Source organism: Ischnura elegans, chromosome X, assembly GCF_921293095.1.
Source record: "Ischnura elegans chromosome X, ioIscEleg1.1, whole genome shotgun sequence".
NCBI classification, from domain to species: Eukaryota; Metazoa; Arthropoda; class Insecta; order Odonata; family Coenagrionidae; genus Ischnura; species Ischnura elegans.
The window spans coordinates 74,224,224-74,246,821 of NC_060259.1; the positions used below are offsets into that span (position 1 = coordinate 74,224,224).

The 22,598-nt window shown below is 38.5% G+C and overlaps 1 protein-coding gene and 1 long non-coding RNA gene across 3 annotated transcripts in view; one reads left to right on the plus strand and one right to left on the minus strand.

Annotated features, from left to right (window-relative positions):
- Positions 1 to 22,598, minus strand: part of LOC124171893 (adenosylhomocysteinase-like 1) — a 153,136-nt gene that overhangs the window by 96,566 nt on the left and 33,972 nt on the right. For both annotated transcript variants that reach the window (XM_046551287.1, XM_046551284.1), the window contains one exon: positions 18,200 to 18,287. In XM_046551287.1, coding sequence (XP_046407243.1) covers positions 18,200 to 18,287 — 88 coding nt within the window. The remainder of the gene's footprint in view (positions 1 to 18,199; positions 18,288 to 22,598) is intronic.
- LOC124171894 overlaps positions 1 to 22,598 on the plus strand; it is a 74,998-nt gene that overhangs the window by 16,503 nt on the left and 35,897 nt on the right. The window lies entirely within an intron of this gene.

The window sequence follows — 22,598 nt, forward strand, 5'->3', positions numbered from 1 at the left end:
AATACAGAGCAAAAGAAAGAAAGGAGGCAAGAATTTTCCCAAGACGTGGCGATGCGACTGTATTGTGACACAAACTCCATAGATTTGGAACAGCAAACTTTACGAATTTTCTGATGATTAAATGGCCCTATCTAGATTCTGAAGTTATTAACGGCAGCTTTCAGGTAACCCCAATATCCCAGTTTGTTTTTCTAATTACATTACATTATTATTACATTCCGGGCCGGTAGAGAGGAAAGATTTATGCTCATTCAAACACAATATTTCAACCCAATTTCTAGTACCTTTCAAGCAGTTAATTCAAAAACATATATACCGTTAAAGTACGAAGAAAAATACTTCATAATGGAGTGAACATCGTTTCAAGCAATCCGCTCGGATGAAACGCTAATCACACTGAGCTAAAATCTATTCACATTTAATGGCTTCGATTTTTCAAGCGAACAACTTCAATCCGCCAAAATGGAAATATTATTAAAACAATACAACTCAATAATATGATATTCCTTTTAAAATAATCCGTAAAGTGATACTTTTCTCTGGCAAGACCGTTCCTCAAAGAGGTATGCAAACAGAATTCGAGACCATGAACACAAATATCTAATCCGAGTAAAATGTAAGATACAGGTGAGAGAGATTCTCATTTCCAATTGCGGCGTGTGAATAGAACTTGTTTCATAGCTTTTAGAGGGATTGGGTAAAAAACCTCCAGAGACTAGCTAGCGAGACTCACATGCCACGCCCACGACAACTCAGAACTAGCGTGTTTCGCAACGACACAGAGAATATCACTTTGACAGCCCGCTATATTTCTATGACCGACAGGGGCGGTAAAATGCATTCTCGAGGGACAGGTACAAGGATTTGTTCTTTCCACTCACAGTAAGTGTCCTTAATAGAAATGGATCTCCGCTCAATGTACTCCAATCATTCAGGTTCTGCACTGCCTTCATATTTCTAAACGGAAGGTGACCTACCAAGGCCTCACTCGCAGGGGCGCAGCCAGGAATTAAGGATATGGGGGGTTTTAGGCACAACTAATACTAGGGTGTCTGGGGTGTGGCATACCTGCCAGGGTTAGCGGGAGGTGCGAGGGCCCTCCGCCAGAAAAAATTAAGATAAATGGTTAAAAATGGTGAGTTTTACGGCCTTCTGAGGGATATTTTACTAATCCTTACACTATTCTATAAGTATTATTAATCCAAATAAATAAAATACATTAAAATTAAAAACTTGTCTGAGCTCTGAGGGGGGTTTTATCCCCCAAAATCCCCCATCGCTGCCCCATTGCTCACTCGTACCCACGAGGCGGCTCGCGAAGAATTATGCAAGATAGATTTTAACTGAATGCACACCATGCCATTTTGCCATTATTATTATTATAGGTAGGTTTCCATGGAGTGCTAAAGAAGCAATCTGGGAGCCTCCCTTTCTTCCAGCACTGCCTCCTTCAATTCACTGTAAGGCCTACTCCCTTTGAATCTATCTAAAAATCCTATTCTCTTCCTTCCCCTCCCTCGTTTACCCAACATTCTACCCTCTAACACCGTTTCCAACATCCCCTCCCCGCTAAGTACTCGATCCATCCAAACCTTCTGTCTCTTCCGTATCTCATCTAAAAGTTGCCTCTCCTCACCCACCATGTCCAGCACTTCGTCGTTTCTCCTCTCTGTCCATTTCACCTTCTCCGTTCTTCGCCATGCCCACATCTCGAATGCCTCCAATCTTCTCTCGTCCTCCTTCTTTAGTGTCCACGTTTACGCACCGTATAGAGCTACACTCCAGATCAAACTCTTCACTAACCTTTTCTTTAAGTTCTTACATAGCGAACCTCTCAGAAACTCCTTCCTGTTCATCGCATTAGTTATTATAGTGAGTCAAATGTTTACTTGAGGAAGTAACGCCAGCAACGACCTATACGGGAAGCGTGGAGTCCTAGCTGGCAAGACGTTTGGCAACTGACCGAAGGCTCACGAGTTCAAATCCCAGGTCCCAATGAAAAATCCTCGTGTTGCTATGTGGCCCAGGGAATGGCACCGGCCCTACCCTGTGTTAAGTAATTCACACACCTAGGGTTCAGACACGGCCGAGCTTTACTATCACCTATCCTAACCAACTTCCGGACAGACGAACGAAAGTTAAAATCTTACTAATTGGTGTCCATGAATGTTTTGCTCAAGAAAGAATTCAAACGTATTCATGAAAATAATTCAATTATAAACATCATAAAAAAAGTAATGGAATACAGCAAAAAGCTCTAATTGACAAAATTAAGGGATGAAGTCGAATTGTGTAGAATTAGTAGTTTTCAATTTGGTAACGTAAATTATAATTGATAACGCCTCAAAAGCAAATACATAGTTGAATACATTACTTCGCAACAAAAATTCATCCAAATAAATGCCTTATGACTTCCGGCTTTACTTAGTGAAACCTCTCCATATTGGAAATAAAGGAATGGCCAAGATAGCCTTTGCCATGAGTGTGAGGAGTTTGAATACGTGTAGCAAGTTTGAATAAGTGGTACATGTAAACGGTATCTACGGTATCTAAGCAAATACATAGTTGAATACATTACTTCGCAACAAAAATTCATCCAAATAAATGCCTTATGACTTCAACTGCAACTTTTAATCATAATAATAACATAATACTTATTAATATAATAGTGAACCTTACAAAGTTTTATTCCTTTTTTTCCAAATAAATGCCACCATAAAGCTAAGCGGTAAACAACATTAATGGACTCATTTCGTCAATGATACTTTTTGCATTCCAATAATGTCATTTTCTACGTTTCATTTTCATTATTTGAAAATCTTCTAGTCCATGCTCGCTGCCTTTCACGAGTAGTACATCCGTGGAGACGTAGATACCGTTTCATGTACCACTTATTCAAACTCCTCACACTCATGGCAAAGGCTATCTTGGCCATTTCACACTATTGGACCCTTTTTCCCTGTTATGAACCAACTGCTGCAAGAGAAGGAAAAGAAAATTTCCATGAATGCCTCACACTAACAGACTTAGGCACCGGAGCGAAACAATTGCGGTGGAATTGAAAAACTGTATCCTCCGTTACGTACCTTGAGAAATGAATCGTACAACGGTCGAGACGAGTCCCACAAATTGAGGAACACGGCAGAAAAGGGTCGATACGGGGGAAACGAGAAAATGGAAGAGGTACACGCATCGGCTTAGCCGCGGCAGCCTCATCACGCAGTACCCAAATCGCTCCCCAGAACCCTGAAGTAAAACAAAGGGGCTCTGCGCTGGGTCTAACGGTGGATTTTCACCATCCAAAAGTAAATTCAGGGTAAATCGATTGCGCAAGAGTGCATAAGTAAAGCCTAATTTCACTCGACGATCTTTACAGTATACAGATTATTGCTTTAGGAAAGAGGAAAAAGATCAATATAAGGTTAGGTTAAATCGAAACTGAAGCACGTACGTGGTGGAAGGGCTCCATATTAATAATGTAAGACATTTTGTTTCTTCCACAAGTTCATAAAAAATTCAATTTTATTACCGGTTTCGGCTATTACACCATTGTCAAATACTTACTAAAATCTTTGATAATGGTGTAATCGCCGAAACCGGTAATAAAATAGAAATGCTTATAAACTTGAGGAAAAAATAAAGTGTCTTTCATTATTAATAAGGCTAGGTTATATGCTTTGAAATAACGGAACTCTGGGAGGGTATGGAGTGATTGGGGGCCCTCAGCTACGTCTCATGATGGAGCCGTCCTTATCGAGGAATTCGGGGGTCCTCCCTAGGAAAATTTAAGAGATTTCATGGCTAGAAATGGATTTTTATGCTATTCTGGCTTTTTAAAACCATACGAAAGAAAAATAACAATATCGAAAGAAAAAATACAATGAAACGTGAGAATTTCACAGCTAATAAAGTTCAATAATGCATTATGATTCTGTCATCTATTTGGTGAATATGTTACTTGAAATTGCACTTAATCTAAAATACCTCTAAAATAATATTTTCGAATAACCCTTTCAAAAAAATGCATCAGGCTCTCTTTTATCTTCCGACAATTTTATTTCAATTATTTTTAATATGATCTTTTTATACTTAGCATGTTGTAAATAAAGCAACAAACGAAAAGGCATTATTTCCTAATTGCAAATAAACTTTGGTTCAAGTAATCTGAGTTTTTTTATTACACATTTCACGTACGATTCACGATAGACGCGAGCGTTGTGAGGGACCCCCAAGCTAGGGACCAGCCAACCTGGCTAGACCGCCCCTAACGGAACCCAACGGTACTTTACATTTAAAATACGCACAAAAATAAAAAATACTACAACAGTACTATTAGGTGGATAAAATAACTACGAAAGCTCTATGCGGCGGGAGGTAGAAAATTTAAACGCAAAAAACCTTCTTTCTTTCAGGGAGGGAGGGGGGCGGGCCACGTTCAGCCCATAACTCCTCACATGCCGACAATTGAATAGTGCAAACTCACGGCGACGAATTATTCATTAATTCTACCACTGATTCCGACGCGGCTTAATGGTATGGCTTCATGATTCACGCCATTAAAGATAATTTTGCGGAATTTACGGAGTTGTTAATTTTTATTTCGTGATAACACACTAAACCAGTATCAAATTTCAAGTACCAATCAGTATCAACTCAATTTAGGGTAAAATATAACCATGCATTATTTAAACACCATAAACCAATACTTTAAAAAATATGCGCTGCTTCTAATTTATACATGGTGTTTCAGGAGGAATCTGTAATACTGCAGGAGGTGGTGTGGGAAACAATTTTAAGCATTTTTTCCATAATAATAGAGTCGCAAGTACTTAATTTCTGAGTTACGGCAACACAAACATTTTTTGGGTGCACTTTGCAGTTACTATTAAGAAAGGTTTTCCGTAGGTTTACACTGCCTTTCCGACATTTTATTTACTAATCTGGATTTTTAAGGACATTAAATAATTAGGATTGGACGAATATTTGCAATTGTAACTGTCTGAGACAATTTGTTTTTGAGCTTAATTATAACAAGAGCTTTGAGCATCAACAATACGATTACGCAATGCCACCCATTTTGAGATTGTTTCAGACAATTATAACCGCACCATTATGGACAAAAATGCTTATGTATCCCCTACCACCTCCTGAAGCATTGCAGAATACTCCTGACACCCAGTATATTTTTTACAACGTTTTTCTTAACTTATTTTCGTGTCTGTCTGTTTGTTACGGTGGAATTTTGTAACTCAATTTGAACACACTTAACGACTAGCTAGAGCATTGAAACTTTGTACCTAGCTCAGAACTGGATGACAATGCATATTCAGATGCTTTCCGTCATAATTATGCCTAGATTTCAAAAAATATTTTTTTAAATTAATTTTGAATTTAAAATTAATTCTAGATTTTGCCACCGGTGGAGCTGCAATCACATTTCAGCGAATTTGTTGTGTGACACGTTGGATTTTGTGCAACATATAAGCGCATTTTTCAGAAATAAAACAAAAAAGAAGAAAATTATATTATGAATTAAAAAATTAAAAAACCATATACCTACGATTTGATTTACCAACCATATTCTTATCTAAAATCAACACTTTAGCATAGATGAAAGCTTTACTGATCTTTGAGAACTAGAAACGCTCAGATATTAATTCTTGAAACATTGCGTGCCATATAACAACACATTCATGCGTAATTGCTGAATATATTACATGCGCCCAACGTTTTTCGTTTTGGTCGTAATGATCGCCATAAAGTATGTCACCATTTGAGTAACAATTCATATCGAGACTCAGACATGGATCGGAGAAATTTATTTTCTTTTTAGTTGGCGAGAAAAACGTTGTTTTAAATTTTTTTAATTTATAATACTATGAGACGTTAAATTCATTTTATTGAAGTGCGGCAATAACAACATTTTTGACCTGAGAAGGAATAGAATTCTAAACAACCTGAAAATTTAACTTACATGAAGAGTTATCCCGAAGATTCTAGCCAGGCACTAGAAAAGTTGCGGTAAATACATCGCAAAGAGGGTATTCAAAATCGGTATCGCTGTTTTCTCAGTCACTGACTGAAAGCTGAAATCCTTCAGAATCTCAACTGAAGTCATTTTTTTCTTGATGCGCTTTAAATAAAGTTATCCGTCCAACTCACAATTGACAAATAGATGCATAGTAAGAAGCAGATACACCTTTTCGTTAATTTGAGTTGGTCAACTTTTATGATTGATTCTACGAAAAGGTCTGAAAGAGAAGGAAAATATCAAACCGAAGAAAATGATACTGTCAAATAAAGCCAAAAACACAAAATATAAGATTAGACAATTTTCGTTCTCTTTTTTGGTTCACAATAACTCCGCAAATATTTAAATAAATCATGATTTTGCCAGTACTCAGAGTACAATGACAACTATGACGAATAATAGAGAGCAACCACGACTAAAACTAAGACTAAAACACCATTAAGACTAAAAATATGAAACTGTCACTAAATCACCTCTTACAAAAATCAATACACTTACCTTAGATGTCTTCCAGTGGATTTCTTTCTTCAAATAAAATTTCTCGCTATCTGAAATGGAGTATTTTGTAAGGATACAGACAGCCAAATTTCTTAGCCAGCGGGTATCGGAATCATTCAGTCACCGTTGGCAGCTGGCACCAATGGAAATATATTGGAAAAGTATCGCTGCTATATTATCGTCTCACCCTTCAGATAAGTTGGAATCCCATTGGTGATAAGAGAGGGAAGTGATCCCCACTTCAGCGTAAAAAAATACTCAATTCAGCCAATACAGCCTCGCTCGCGCCTATAAAATTAGTACGTGCTGATATTAACTTAATTCTGGTCCCTTGTGCACAGAATTTACGACATTGGCGCAGCTACATTGGGACAGTTCCTAAGTGACCCAAAAAGTTGATAATTTTTACGATAGTAAAAAACGTCCGTCATCGGAATTGACTGGGTATCGCGGAGAAACAATATTATAATTCATGCCGCTTTATAATATTGTAATATTATAATATTGTAATATAAACAATATTATAATTCATTGGGGGTTATTTTCCTCCGTGAAATACAAGAAATTTTTAATTTTAATGTACTACGAATTTGTATAACATGTTTTTAGACAATTGAAACCGCTGTTTCAGTTACAGGAAGACAACCTAAGAAACCGTACGTACTTAAAAGTTTCATATTCTATTTCAACAAGTAACAGTCGTGGGAACTTCCGCGCAGACTACCAGAATATAAGAGACAAAAATGTGTCACACATAAGCAGAATAATATAGCATTATTGCTTATCAAGGGCTATAATGCGCAATAGTAGATAAAGCCCTGTATAAAATGAAAGAACAAGAGAATTCTACTTCTATTACAGACTTCGGTCCAGGAAATATTAAAACCCAATTTTGATAATAATTAATTATGCAAGGATTAAAAGGAAGTCGTTCTAGTAGGTAAGTAATCAATTATAAGTTAGATGAATTCAGCGTCCCTGAATTAAAAACAATGAATGGTTTTTCTAAACACCTAGGTGGTAAAACTAGAGAATGTTTTATCTGCAATAACAAATTCAATAATTTGCATAACCTGAATGTTAATGACTACCTGACTAGAAAATTTACTCAGCTTGCAAAAATATTTCGTGCAATACTTTTGATAATAATTTAATTATTACATTTCAGTGAAAAGAGCATTAATTGCTTGCCTTATTCTCATCAATCACTTTTTCGTGTCTAGTCACATAAAATAACACCTCTAAGACACAGGGGCGCAGCCAGGAATTAAGGCTGGGGGAGGTTTAGATGTAACTAATACCGGGGTGTGTGGGGTATGGTATACCCACCAGGATAAGCGGTAGGTGCGAGATTAGTAAATTGCTGAATTTTAAGATAAATGGTTCAACATGGTGAGTTTTACGGCTTTCTGAGGGATATTTTATTAATCCTTACGCTATTCTATTACTATTCTATATCAATCTAATTAAATAAAATGCATTAAACTTAAAAATTTCTCTGAGCTCTGGGGGGGGGGGTTTATCCCCCCAAAACCTCCCCCTCGCTGCGCCACTGCTAGGACACTCGAATAACTTATAGCTGCTTCATATAACACTCATGGAACAGGTGTAAAATAGGGAAAGAGATTTATAAATGCATAATTCGCAATTTGTACCAAAGTAGCCGATTCGCAAGTTGTACCGAAGTAGTCCCAAATACAGGTGAGGTTATTCCATTAACTTCAGGGTGAATCGAGATCAAAACGACAAACCTTCATATGTTGTTAATTACAGCAAACACTAGTAATATTTACAAACCTATAATTGAATAAAAAAATAATCTAACCCGCACGGTATCCCGAGAAGATTTTTCTAAAGTTGTTCGCCGGGAAAGTGTAAAATCATATATATAATTGAATATTTAATAGGTTTCCTTAAATTAACGCAAAAGGTGAAGTAATATATTAAAATGAACTACCAAAAGTGGCCCAATCATAATTAGCGGAATCCATAATCGTTAGCGCGAACGTTGTCACTAAAACATCAGTTTCGCGCGTTACGTAGCTATGGTTTGAATGTGCAGGACCCACCTTATCACGCGATAAGAAAGATAGAGGATTAAGCCACATATTCGTTGCCCGAGGTTTGACTTCCGAGAATGAGAAAAAAATATGCCGTAATAGTCGCAGAACAGAAGAAGATCGTGGAGGGAATGCAAACCCACAAATTTTAATAAAATTAATAAATAAGACATTTATTGAAGATAAATCGATACAAAGATGCTATGAGTAGATAAATTTCCCGGACACGATGTAGTCATATTAATTATTAAACACAAGTAATACCCGCCCACTACTTCCAAATATTCTCAAAAATACAGAAGTATTTTTGGAAGGGCTCGAAACATTTAGTCGGTCAGTCGTTCAATAGGGTGGTTTCCTATTTTTTTTAAATTGCCTAAATCGAAAGATTATTACTCCTGGAGTACACAACTCACGCTTTTAGATTTTTAAATGATGATATCTATTTTTCGCGATTAAATGAAAAGTGAAAATTTTCAAGCGCGCGAAAACGCGACGGCTAAGTATGAATGCTGGGAAAGGCCCGTGTGACGTCATTCTGGTTCCAGCTTCCGCCGTGTGAGGCCACCTTGGTGCGAGGCTATGAGCGCCGATACGATGAAGGCTGCTAGCAGGTAACGCTTTCAAATTTAATTTTATAACTTTCCTTCGCGTCCCATCGAAAGACTTCATCCAAACAAACCACAAACATTCATCTCTGAAACACCTTGATTTCTTCTCCTTGATTTCCTGTGCGTCATCTTCCCCTCGGTATGACATGCCGCACATTCCATAGATGCTGGGACAAGCCATTTTGAATTCCCGCCACTTTCAATTCAGAACAAGAATACACAGCGGCATCAGGGTGCATGATGGGTGAGTGCCAGAACCGGAGTTATAAAGGCTTTGTTCTTCATCGTTTAAGAAAAAAAGGTCGAGAAAGCGCTCAATCCCCCGACGCCTGCTCAGAGCAGGCGGTTCGCGCGTGAGCCAAACGACCACGCGGCATTCGTAAACAAAGGCGGGAAAAGGGGGGAAGGCGGGAAACGGTGGAGGGCGGGAAGTGGGGGATTGTAAGGGCGCCTCGCACAAGGGGGAAAGAGGATCGTGGGCGAGCGTCGAAGAAGGGAATTGTGGATCCCCATTACCATTATGCTCATCTTACTGCGGTGAGCGAGACCCTCAGAATTAAATAGCGCATTTATTAGGGTATTTTGCTATTTAAATGGGAAGATATTTTCGGTAATTCTGCGAAATGTAAATATGTTAGAGGAAGCAATTAAGTTCTTTTTTCAATTTGTTAAAATGATAACGCTGTTACCTTTTTGTCCATTTTTTTAGCAATTCCAGCCACAATTTCCCTTATTTTTTCCTGATTGTCTTTTTGGCTTTTCCCCGTACTATCCCTTATCCATATCCCTTATTTTCAATCGAAATAACACATGAATACAAACGCTAACGTAGTAGTCTGCAAATCAGATCCATCATATAACCTCAGATTTAAAAATTTTAATCTCGGTCCCATGGTGAAAGCCGAATATCGCTCTCCGCGCGCTCCGAAGCGTGATCGTAGTTGAATTACGTAATGGAATAGTAGTCACCACTAACCATAGCTAAAACTGTAACCTTACTAAGCTGACGCGCGAGTAGGACGATAACGGGTTAAAATAATAATAATGGAAATGGTAGAAGTGTGACTGCAATAACTCACATAGCCTATAATGCTTCCTCCCATTGATCCAAAAACTAAAACTCATACAGCATTGTAACCACACAGCATCATAATAAAGACATTCATTACAGCCGTATTTACCAAGAAAACGGTCTGATTTCGCGGGTGAACTTGTATCACTGGGAACACTCACATGGCTACCCGTCGTCCCCTAACGATTACAGAAGTTGCTTAGAGGAAACAAGGCAAAGAGAGCGTGGGGGAGGGGAGGAGGAGCGAATTACTGTCTTACAGACGAAAAGTAAGACACCCGCACTTTTGAGGGCCTAACTTTGCAATGAGAGAGCCTAATTGAATCTAATAAAATGCATAAGAGAGACTTTATTTTTGCGTTCGAGTAGACACCATAAAAATATTTGGCTCTATGGTATTACTTGAAGTTGAAATTTTTGAGCGTTAAAATCCAGCAGCCCGAATTTGAGCGCTTCATTACAAATACCATGAAATTCGTTCCTTTAGCATACAACTTTAATGTAATAAAGCCAGGTCCATTCGTTAAAGCTAGCTAAACTGATTGATCATACCACAAAAATGAAACAAAATGCAGTAAATTAGGAAAAACCAATGCTGCATTCGAAATATATTACTTTATTGAAAGTGGATGGCAACTTTAGTGTAAGCAAGTAGCATATGAACACCATATTTCTTTTATTTTGCAGACTGCACTAGACCCTCAATTAGTACCACTGAAGGAAGATTTCCCAGGCTTCCCATCGGGTGGTAATTTCGCTGGATACCGTCGAGGGCTAAGTACACCATCCGGTGGGGATTCCGCGACATCTTCCTACAAACAGCACGCCGGGGGAAAAACTGAAATTCTTCCCAGCAATATCCCTTCCACACACGCGGGCGGCGGAATTCACGCGGCAACACCACTTTGCGAAGCCCTCCACTCCTTTACCCCTCTCGACCTCGATTCGGCAGGGGGAGAGGAGAGGGGCGGAAGGAGGCAGAGGGGGGGCAAGGGAGCGAGAGCAATCGATGACCGGGGGCGGCGGCCCGCTCCGCATCCGACCCCTCAGGTCAGCGCCACTCTGGAGGGGGGGGGGGGAAGAGGTCGTTCCGGCAAGGGGTACCTTCCCTCTCGGGCGACACCATGCTTTCCATTTCGATGACAATAATCGACTCCAGACTGGAGTTTCAAATCATCCGAAGCGGCTACTGGGGAGGCGGCGGACGCCTCGACCTCGGCGCCGCTGCGCAACCGACCCCGACAACGGGGCGACGCCGAGTCTGGTCCAAATAATAACATGAATCTTCCAAAATTACTTCGGCCAAGAATTAACGATCATTATCAGTACAAGCCTAAAGAGGATGTCTGTTTGTTTGTCCGCTATGCATTACCATACGGCTGCAAGGATTGTGACCAAAGCTAGTATATAGGTACATCTCATACTCCCGAATGCCGTAGTGCTACTTTTGGTTATGTCCGACGCGTCCTTTGTGTCGTTTTCTCATTACCTTTCGTTACGTCATGTCTTACAACTTCTGCGGGTGGACATCCTGCAGGGCAGGCACACCTTTTGACATTCTCCAAGAGAAAACATAAAAATCCTACATCAACGTGAAGTCCAAGTTTCCCACTTCTCTCAGTACTATTCTTCCCGAGTAACGCCGAATGGCCGGTTAGTATTAGAATAAATATATTCAAGGTATGAAATCGTTTAGGGCTTGGCTATGCGATATGTCCATGATAAAATATAAACAAATAGGGACTTCATTTGTTCACCCAAACTATTTCCGCCTACCCCACACGCCCTTTCCATATGCCCCCACCTTCTACTTGGCTCTGGTGGTATAAACACATGAGAAAGTGTCTGTTTCATCACCTTAAAACAGACAGGAGTGTTGAAACCATAATCGGTAGTCGAGTTATACATTTAAATGTGGAAATAACAATTTTTTGTTGATCTTACAACATAGAAATACGAGGCGTGTTTTTTAAGTAAGTACCATTTTGACATAAAAAAACAACAAGTAAATTTTTTCCAAAAATTATTTATTCACTTGAAAGGCCATACTTTACTTCTCTACATAATTCCCATTACAATTGAGGCATTTATCGTATCTTGGGACCAGCTTTTGTATGCCATCGTCAAAGAAGCTTGCCGCCTGATTATACAACCACTGCTTCACAATCATCACCAAATCAGTGAAAAACATGGTGAAAACATTATGAGTGATGGAATGATGCGGAAATGGGTTAGGGCCTTTAAAGATTGCCGCACAAACATTCATGACGAGGAACGAAGTGGGAGACCTTCAGTCATTACCGATGAACTGATTCAAAAAGCGGACTGTAAAGTGAAAGAGAACAGACGATTCACCATTTCGTCCTTAGCTGAAAAGTTTCCTGCTGTCTCAAGAAGTGTTCTTTACGAAATTGTGTCCAAACGTTTAAATTATCGGACATTGTGTTCACACTGGGTGCCAAAAATGACGAAGTGAAAACGACCGTGAAGCAGTGATTGTCTAATCAGGCGGCAAGCTTCTTTGACGATGGCATACAAAAGCTGGTACCAAGATACGATAAATGCCTCAATAGTAATGGGAATTATGTAGAAAAGTAGAGTAAAGTATGGCCTTTCAAGTGAATAAATTATTTCTGGAAAAAATTTACTTGTTGTTTTTTTATGTCAAAACGGTACTTACTTTAAAAACACGCCTCGTATATCCAAGTGTCCTCATAGTGGCTGCGCAGAAACCATAGGCAGATCCCAGCATTGAAACCCCATCTTAGGTATTATTATATTAGGAAATGGATACAATAACCTAAGGAAATACTCATGAGTATATTTTATAAAAACCTGAAAGAGCTTTTTCTTCGTTTGTGACAAATAAAAATTTTTCAAACGAAATGAAATGTATGAAAACAAACGCAATCGTCTTCATCAGCCAATCGGACCTATGAAAAGAATCACTGGCCGCTGCCGCCATTGGATTTTACATTCAGCGAAGAGCACTTTCACTTGATTCAGGGCCGGTTTAAGTGGTAAGCAAAGTACGCGGCCGCGTAGGACACCGAGCAAAAGGGGACGTCCTAGCGCTGGTTTTTGAGCCCCAAAAATATCACATTCAATACATAAGAGCAAGCACGTTATAAGTTCACGCCGATATTTAAGTGTCGACCCTTATTCATAAAGTATATTTTATAATGTATCCATAGAGAATCCCTACTACCCCTCAGGTTATTTTTGAGGGGAGGGGTGTAATGTTGTCGCTTACATTAGAAAAATGTCTAAAACCGGCCCTGACTCTGGTACAGTAATTTTACTTAAGTTAACTTTACACCGAGGACGGCTGGAAACATTCGAGTCAACCAAAGTTTATTAATTATTTAATTATAGTACCTTGAGGACTGGGAGGCGGCACCGATATTCTCTGAGACAATGCTCTTCGACACACAAGATGTTCACAATAGACCACTACAACTGAATCCTAGTACGCTCCATAAAATTGTCTCCAGCATATATTTTACATCATCTTGACCAATTTAATCCTGCCTCCTAGTCTCCAGGATATTAGGAGCCAATTATAGCCTAGTGGTGAATTAAAATCATCCATCCTCGTTTCAAGCGGAAAGTTAAAAAAAAAAACTTTTAAAAATAGTTAGTGGCATAACTGAGAGCAAGCTATTCAACATTAAGGTGTTAAAAAGAAAGCAATGGCATACCATTAAAATTATAACTGAAAGAAAACATCCAGAGGGATTATTTTTCCTCATCTTTCATCTTTAAATACGGTCACTTTTAAACATCGCTCGTTTAAAGAAAGGCTCGGCAACCTTTCCTGAAAGTGAATGGCATGGTGGTATAGCCCCGAGGGACAAATGCGAAAACGTGGGCCTACATGTTTATTTAATTAAAACGAAAAAGAATTATTTGGGCCGCGTATAGCTTTTTCGTGGGCCGCATGCGGCCCGCTGGCCTCGGGTTACCGACCCTTGGTTTAAAGCATTTTCTGTGACGACGTAAACTGGTAAGCAAGATGCATTCCCAACGTTTCCCTCTTAATAATATTTATAAGAACCCTCCCCTTAATTGGAAGACTTCCAAACCCTTCTCAAACCGCATGATACATTCAGACCACAAACTTGACGGATGATGGGACAGTCACAGACAACTTACATACCACTCTTTTTTAGATAGGAATCAACTACATATATAAATCCAAAACGCTAAAAAAATGGGGGACATTTTCGGCTACAAGGGAAAAGGGTATTTTCCTTCATCAAAGAAAACGAAAGGCATTGATTGCGATTCGTTACCCACCATTAGTGTATTCATAATATACAAATTAATTGGTTTTAGAAACCCCAGTTTAGACGAATGTTAATGGTAAATTTTTCCTCATTTGAAAAAGGGCAGATTGGCGCCCGTGCTATGCCACTCCACGTGATGTCACAGGGACCTAGATGCTATACAAGTAGTCAGGGGTTTTACATCATCTGAGATTACCAATGCACGCATGAAGCATAAAGCTTAGGGAAAATCACTTAATAATCACCCATTAAAAATGCCTAAGGTCAGAAAGTTTCTTTTGTTTGATAGGTAGGGTATAAATAATCCTTGTTTAATCCAAGCGCTACCAGCTAGCAGGGTACTCTGCTACCTGCTAGCATCCTGCGTCGTATCAGCGCTCAAAGCCTCGCCCCAAGGTCACCTCACTTGCGGCAGCGGGAACCAGAACGACGTCACACGGAATTTACCCAGTATTCACACTTAGCCGTCGCGTTTTCGCGCGCTTGAAAATTTTCACACTTCATTCAATCGCGAAAAATAGATATCGTCATTTAAAAATCTAAAAGCGTGAAGTACATACTCCAGGAGTAATAATCTTTCGATTTAGGCAATAAAAAAATAATAGGAAACCACCCTATTCACGACACTCCCAACGTCATAATCAGGGTTTTCGGTATGACAATTCTTCAACGACCATATTTAACTATTCGTAATGATTATATGTCAGTCATACATGCCTTTTTCTTAAACCGTAAGCGAATTCCGTCCACCCAATGGTATTCGAAACCGCTGACATCGCCGCCTTTCAGTTGACTCCTTCAGGTATTCTTAGGTAAGAACATTTTATGTCACAAAACTGTTACCTCTGAACCGGAAAATTAGACTGTATAAGATCGGGAAAATAAGTGAACGCACAACGGGTTCAGCTACAGCGCAAAGGCGGTGACGTAATTATTCTCCAGCGAGACTGATACCCCTTCAAGCTAAATGAATATAAACGACGACGGCCTTTAAAAAGACTATTCGGGCTTCCAGCCGGGTGGTCTCCCTCCATTCTGGCAGAATGGAGGGAGACCACCCGGCTGGAAGCCCGAATAGCCTTTTTGAACATATTCGCCGGGAAAGCATCAGATTTTACTTGACGACGGCCATATTTAATGAAATACATTCAAGCAACAAAATTTTCAACATATGCCATAATATATTAAAACATTTAGAATAAATGCACACGTATTAGGAAGAACACCCCATTGTTTCACAAAAAAAAAACGAAAAAAAAAAAAAAAAAAGAAAAATTGACCTTAATTCTTAGGAAGTATAAAAATTATTAAACGCATATAATTTTGCTGATTTCATTTGCCTCCATTTACCCTTTAGCAATGAATTTCTATACCATTATGATAGAATATAAGTCAATGAGGCAGTTAAAAACTCGAATCTGGCATTATTCCGTGCCTCAGGTGACAACCCAGCTGCCAGAATAATTTTCATTTCGAATACCCAAAGGAAGGTAGAAAAGCAACTTTCAAGTCTAAATTTACTCATTTTCACGATATTTTCAGTAAAACTTGCCACAACTTGCACCATACGCTACTTGTAAGCAAATAAAAAAAGAGAGTCGTGAACGGTCCACGAAGCATCATCAATCGCGCTGACACAATTAGACACCATATGCACCACGCTTTTACACAAAAACTTGTTTGACAAAGTTAAGTAATAAGAGAATCTCATTCTAAACGCAAACAAGCGCAAATTAAACAACGCATGTGGTTAGTGTACAATAATTTATTCAGAACAACAATATTACAGGAAGAACAATAGGTAACAACTGAACAAGCGCAGTACAAAATTAGGATCACTGAAGTACTAAAAATAATAAACACATGTACGAAAATAACCTCACCGTTTTCAAGCCTATGGAAACAATTTTGAACTCCAAACGGTTATGTACTGGTGCTCACAAGATATAAAAGTGCACGTCAATGGAACCTAAGGGATCACCACTACTCTATCTCACTATTCGGTTATCAAATCAAGCCGGTCATTATAAACCACATCTTGCATACACATACTTATTCACACAAATAGATTCATTGCCTGAGCCCTATTATGCCGACAATGATTTCATAAAGCCAAACGGAGGGAAAACGCACCACATTTGGTGAGCTTAGGACCACAGCATAGCGCTGAGGACAGAAGTGTTGATAACTTCATCTATAGTTTTGGTGTTTTGAGGTCAGAGATTCATTAGTAATCGTAATCAGAATTAACTACGATTCATTTATTCAACACTAACTCAAACAAAACAGTTATATAATATATTTCTTACCTGGACCACATCAAAATATATTATTTTCCACCAGTTATCCCCGAGTTTATATGATCAAAATTTCTAAGTAGACTTTATGAAGGATTCTTTGATACAATATGCAATCCATATCAATTTCAACGGATTGAATATTTACATTCATCCAAATAACAGGTTTAAAGTGAGGAAATTATACCTCTATAAATGATACGCCAACCTCAGCGCTTAAAAACAACCACTACAGATTATGACATTCATTTACTAGAGATACAGTTAGGACGATGTATCGCATTTCGATTTTCATCAATCAAAGGCTTAATATTAGGGCAAGGCCAGTGGCGTAGCCAGGGGGGTTCAGGGGGTACGGACCACCCCGAAATATAAAAACACAATCATTTTCATTTGTAAAAGAAAACAAAATATTGAAAAATCATGAATCTACAAAATATTTCTTTAACAAATGAAGTTTTTTTTACTATTAAAAGTATTAAAATTACTTTAAAACCCATTACTTAATACCCCGTCTTTCAAAAATGTTACCCCCTCGTTTTGGACCCCCCCCGAACGAAATTCCTGGCCACGCCACTGGCAAGGCATATATTTCATTTGAGAGACCCTAAAAAATATTTGACCTAATTAAAACAAGGAATGTCCCACTCCAGAAATGGGAACGACAATTCTCGAAAGTTACTTTTAATCACAGGAGTTAGATTCTAGTCAGAGGTTGGAGAAGGGTAAACTTCAGCCACGCATATCATACACAAAATATCGATAAAACATTCATACTACGTAATTACTCCCACAGTTCCAGAGATTTTAGCAAGATGATTAATGTATATTAGTTCATAGCATCATAAGGCCAAAATATGCAGCTACCAGCAATAAGCACTAACTACTACATATACTCTTACTAAAGCGTTTGAATTATTCGAATCGCTAAGCTTAAAATATCGTTTAAAAGAAGCAAGCTTTACTTATTTGTTCAAAGGCAGTGACAAAAAATTATGGGAAGAGCACGTTATGACAATAAAAAGAAATTGGCATAGTTCATTTCATTCAAATGAATAACTTTCAGAAAAAAATTGCATCCACATTGTGGAGTCAAGTGAAAATAATACAATATTTGCTGCCTCATTACTATTAACAATAATCAAAATTGATAGAATATAGTAGATAGAAGATGATTCAAAACGACTTTGCATAATTGAGTGGCATTTTTCTTAACAATAAAATTATAACATAAAGTTATATTTTGACGCAAATTTAGAGAATTTTATTTAAATAACGTACTATTAAATGAAAATATAGCAGTCAATAATTAAATAAATAAAGAAAAGAAGTGTAAATTACCTGAACTGTACGAGTCTGTGGACGATGCTGATAATGATCTACTTCTATATCTACTGGACTTCTTCAAGGCACTAGATGTCTTCACATCCTGAAAGAGAAAAAAACTTGTGACTATAGTTGAGAAGGCATTAATTTGGACAACATAAAATACAACAGCATTATTCCCAAACAAATTTTCTTCCAGCTGATTTATACACTACGGGTCGTATAAGCACGTTTGAAACATGATGGTAACAAACCTCCTTCATCTCACTGAATACATATTGGGAATAAAAATCAAAAACACTACAATTTATTATTTTGAGATTCTGCTAAAAATGAGTTAATGAGAACATAAAACAGGGTAAATTGATCAAGTATGGGGAGACAGTGAGGAAGACACACAAATAATAAAGCACATACGACGAAATAAAATTCACTTCGAGGATACATTAGTCAAAAAATTGTGTCTTTCTGTCAAATTAACATTGAAAAAGGATAAAGTAAACACAATGAATAGACTGGTAGAAAGTAAGTTAAAAAATTAACACTTTCCAATAATGAGTAAAAACATTATTTACAGGTAAGATCAACTTCGGTGCCTTCATAAAATGACCACAACAATTTTTACGCCAAATCAAAAAGGAAATGACTCTGCTTGTAATGGCGTCGATTACTCTGAAGATAATAGGAAATTTTAATCATAACCGCGATGAATAGGAGGAAAACGGTTAATCGGCGGAAAAATTCCAAATTCATTCATGCAATGGAGAATTTAAAAAATAACTTCGGCGGGCCATAACAAAATCAAATCAAGAGTTACCACCGGCAAAAAGAGTTCGTGAAGTCATCAAGGATAAAAGGAAACGAGGGAAAAGGAATTCTGAGAACTGCTTATACTGATTAAAAAGGATCAGGTAGTAAAGCCAACAACCTCCCACAGTTCTATCTGTGACAGGGCTAGATTTTCAATTTTTTTTCTCAGATAAATGGAGAGGAATTTTTCCGAACCTGAAATAAAGTATTTTCACATTACTAATTATCCAACATAAAACATCGACCACAGGTCAACAAACTGACGCAAAATATATTATTAGTGACCATAACGAGTTTTAAAAAAAGTCTGCAGCATATTTTGACGAAGCTCGCGGAGGCTGGCGGACGAGTCTGGCGGATTTTGACATTTATTGTCACTGTCCATCGAAAAATCAGTGAGCGATAGTAACACCTAATAACCAAGAAATACTATTGATCGAGTAAATCTATGAATTAATTATATGTTTTACCCTTTCTCACCATTAGTCATCGAAAGCCCCAGTTAATTATCCATTCTCGACGACAGTCGACAAACATAGGCACACCATAGGCAATGGAGTGCCATCGTAGATCGTACGATGACCAACGTCGAAATGAGGTTTCATGAACTACACTGGTCATCATCTCCATGACCAATGTAGCCAAAGGAACAAGCCTAGCAAACTTTAATACGCAATAAATACAACGAAGAAAGTATGATCAGTGCTGCATGTGTAATTATGGAGAAAGAAACCGATTTTGCAACAGCACTATCATTTAAAAAATCCGGGCAAAGGAGCAATAGACATTGCCAATTATTATCTATCGCAACTATCTTTTTTGAAGAAATTATATCCAGCGGTAAAGAGATGAACACCGAAAGGCATTTTCAAGGGGATTCATCACGTTGTTTGTTTGACAAGATCAAAGAAAATAGGGAAGGAGAGGTAATTCTCCGCTGGCAGGGATTGAAAGATACAATACACACAGAATTCTAAATATGGACCACAAGGAAGTTTCGAGACGATTACACGCAAGACGAGAAACAGTCAAGAATTTCATGATGAATAATTGAATGTTTTCCCAAGCATCCGTGACCGATTAAAAATGTAAAAGGTAGCAATGAATCGGTTGTTTAATTTACCTCTTGATATGGCTGATACAATTAATTATTCAACCCACTACCTTCCCACGAACACAAACCATTGATTAACGGAAATCACGAAACGTGAAAGACTAAACCCATGTTCATTGGTCCACTAGCAGGATGAGAGTGGATAGGGGAGAAATTAAAGGCTCTGTTCCGTAAGGCCTCGTCACCTCACGGTCAATTTGAACAGGAGTGATTTTCGCCTACGGCCCATGTGACCAAGAATAGAAGCAAAAAATCCGAGATTACATGGTGGAACTTATTGCGGATGTGCAAAGGACTTACGCTAGCCTATAAATATAATTTCAAATTAAATACGGAGCAAAATCATGCACGAATCCTCCCATTTCAGTGCGCTATAATTATTTGGATGACGCCGGTTAGCCGAAAAAAAAATTGCCAATAAGGCACTCCTCGATTAAAAACGTATGTTCGATATGCATTTTGCTTTTTCCTCTTGATTTAAACTTTTTGTATGGAAATAAAGAATACATTTTGTACGGTGGTTGTTTTATGTTTCTCTTAATAATATGAGAGGACCGTTTGCCTAATAAACTCATGTGCCCAACCCCGCCCCCCAGAAAAATTCTGGATCCGCCCTTGTTTGTGCATGTACTGCTCTAATGGAGCTGGTACTAGCCTCGTTTCACAAAACCGTTTCTTCAAATGCGCCTCCAACAACACATTCCGTCCCAGGCGACGCGGGGCAGTTTGTCGGTCATGCTCACTGTGGCGAACCTTACCGATAACAAATTTTCATTCAAAGCCTTCCCCGTGGACCACTATGGATATCCGATGATTACGGACTCCAACCTTCAAAGCGTTCGCGTCGCTTAAAACTCTCAGGGCTGGAAATTTAACGTTCTTCCCGAGTGAGGCGGCGCTATTCCAGGGTTAGGCCGCGGGACGAACATACGCGTGAAAGATTATCGGCTGGCGCGCGTGCGACCAAAACATTAACATTAAGAGACAATTAACCCCTTGCGTAATCTCTATAGTCACAGGGTCAACTTTGTGGAAGTCCATTTCAATAATTAATAAAAACGAACAAACTTTGTATCAATTCACCAATTTATTTTCGTGGTACGACTAGTTTCGACGCAGCGGCGTCAACCCCATGCGCAGAATTGACGAGTCAAACTTGTCATGAAGTTCCGAGGCCAAATCGTGCAATGAAAAGTAAAGCTCGTCATCATTTTTCATGAAATATGAGTTCTTTATGTATAATATGGATATTTAAACATAGTTAAACTTTCAAAATATATGTACTGTTCCCCTAAATAGCGCTGAAATTATGAAAATCTATTGACGAGCTACACTCGTCATTGCACGAATTGGCATCGGAACTTCATGACAAGTTAGACTCTTCAATTCTGCGCAAGGGGTTGACGCCGCTGCGTCGAAACTAGTCGTACCACGAAAATAAATTGCTGAATTGATACAAAGTTTGTTCGTTTTAATTATTGAAATGAACTTCCACAAAGTTTAGCCTGTGACTATAGAGATTACGCAAGGGGTTAATTGTCCCTTCAATTTTGGGTTAGCTTTTTCCTGAGTAATTGAGGAAATTTAATGAATATTTCTCAGAAATCCGTTAATGTGAAAGCTTTGCTAGTTGAGTGGTTTGGGTACATTCATTTGTAACATAAACGAAGTCCTTACATCCATGAATCCTCATCTATCACCTAACCCCCTCCGCGACCGCATCACGAGTACCTCTGTGCAACGCCTACACCGACCATTAGTCCATGCCGCGACGCCGAGTCTGGTCTACATAATATCATGAATCCCCCAAAATTTACCCGTTCAAGGACGCATACTCATAAATTATTAAATTATTTTGCACTTAATTGCGACTGGAACTCAATTTCCAGTCGTTAGTGAACAATTCGCGCAGCAGAGATCATCCGCGTACGAGATGGAGAGGCGCCGTATGCCGCTAAAACGACTTCCGGCCGCTGCTGTCGGGACACAATCTAAATATTAGACGAGCGTGATTCCCCCGCTCTTTTCAATGCAGGTCCACAGAGGGATAGGCGCGTTTCTAATTTTAAAATGCAGAAAAAAAGGCATGGTCTTATGTACAAATTTAATGGGAATGTTCATGTACAAATTGAGGTCAGAGGACCTCTTTAAACACAACATTGGAAGTAATTACACAATCCTCTGTTAAACGCACATGTTGACTCATACTTACGTATCAACAGGAGACTTGAATGTGGAACCAGCCGCATTTTGATAAAATTTATTTAAAGAATGCGAGATATTGTTGCTAATGAACAAAGGTATCAGTTTGTGCGCCGTTAACGTCAGGAATATTTACAGTTTTTTTTTATTATTTAAAAAACAATTTTAGGAAACAATAGCAATATTTAGGAAGTAAGATATGCCGTCGCATGTTCTCTGATAAATTCTGTGCATTTTGGTACCTCATTTGTAGACTTTGGTTGCGTATAAGTTGAGAAAAAGGTATCA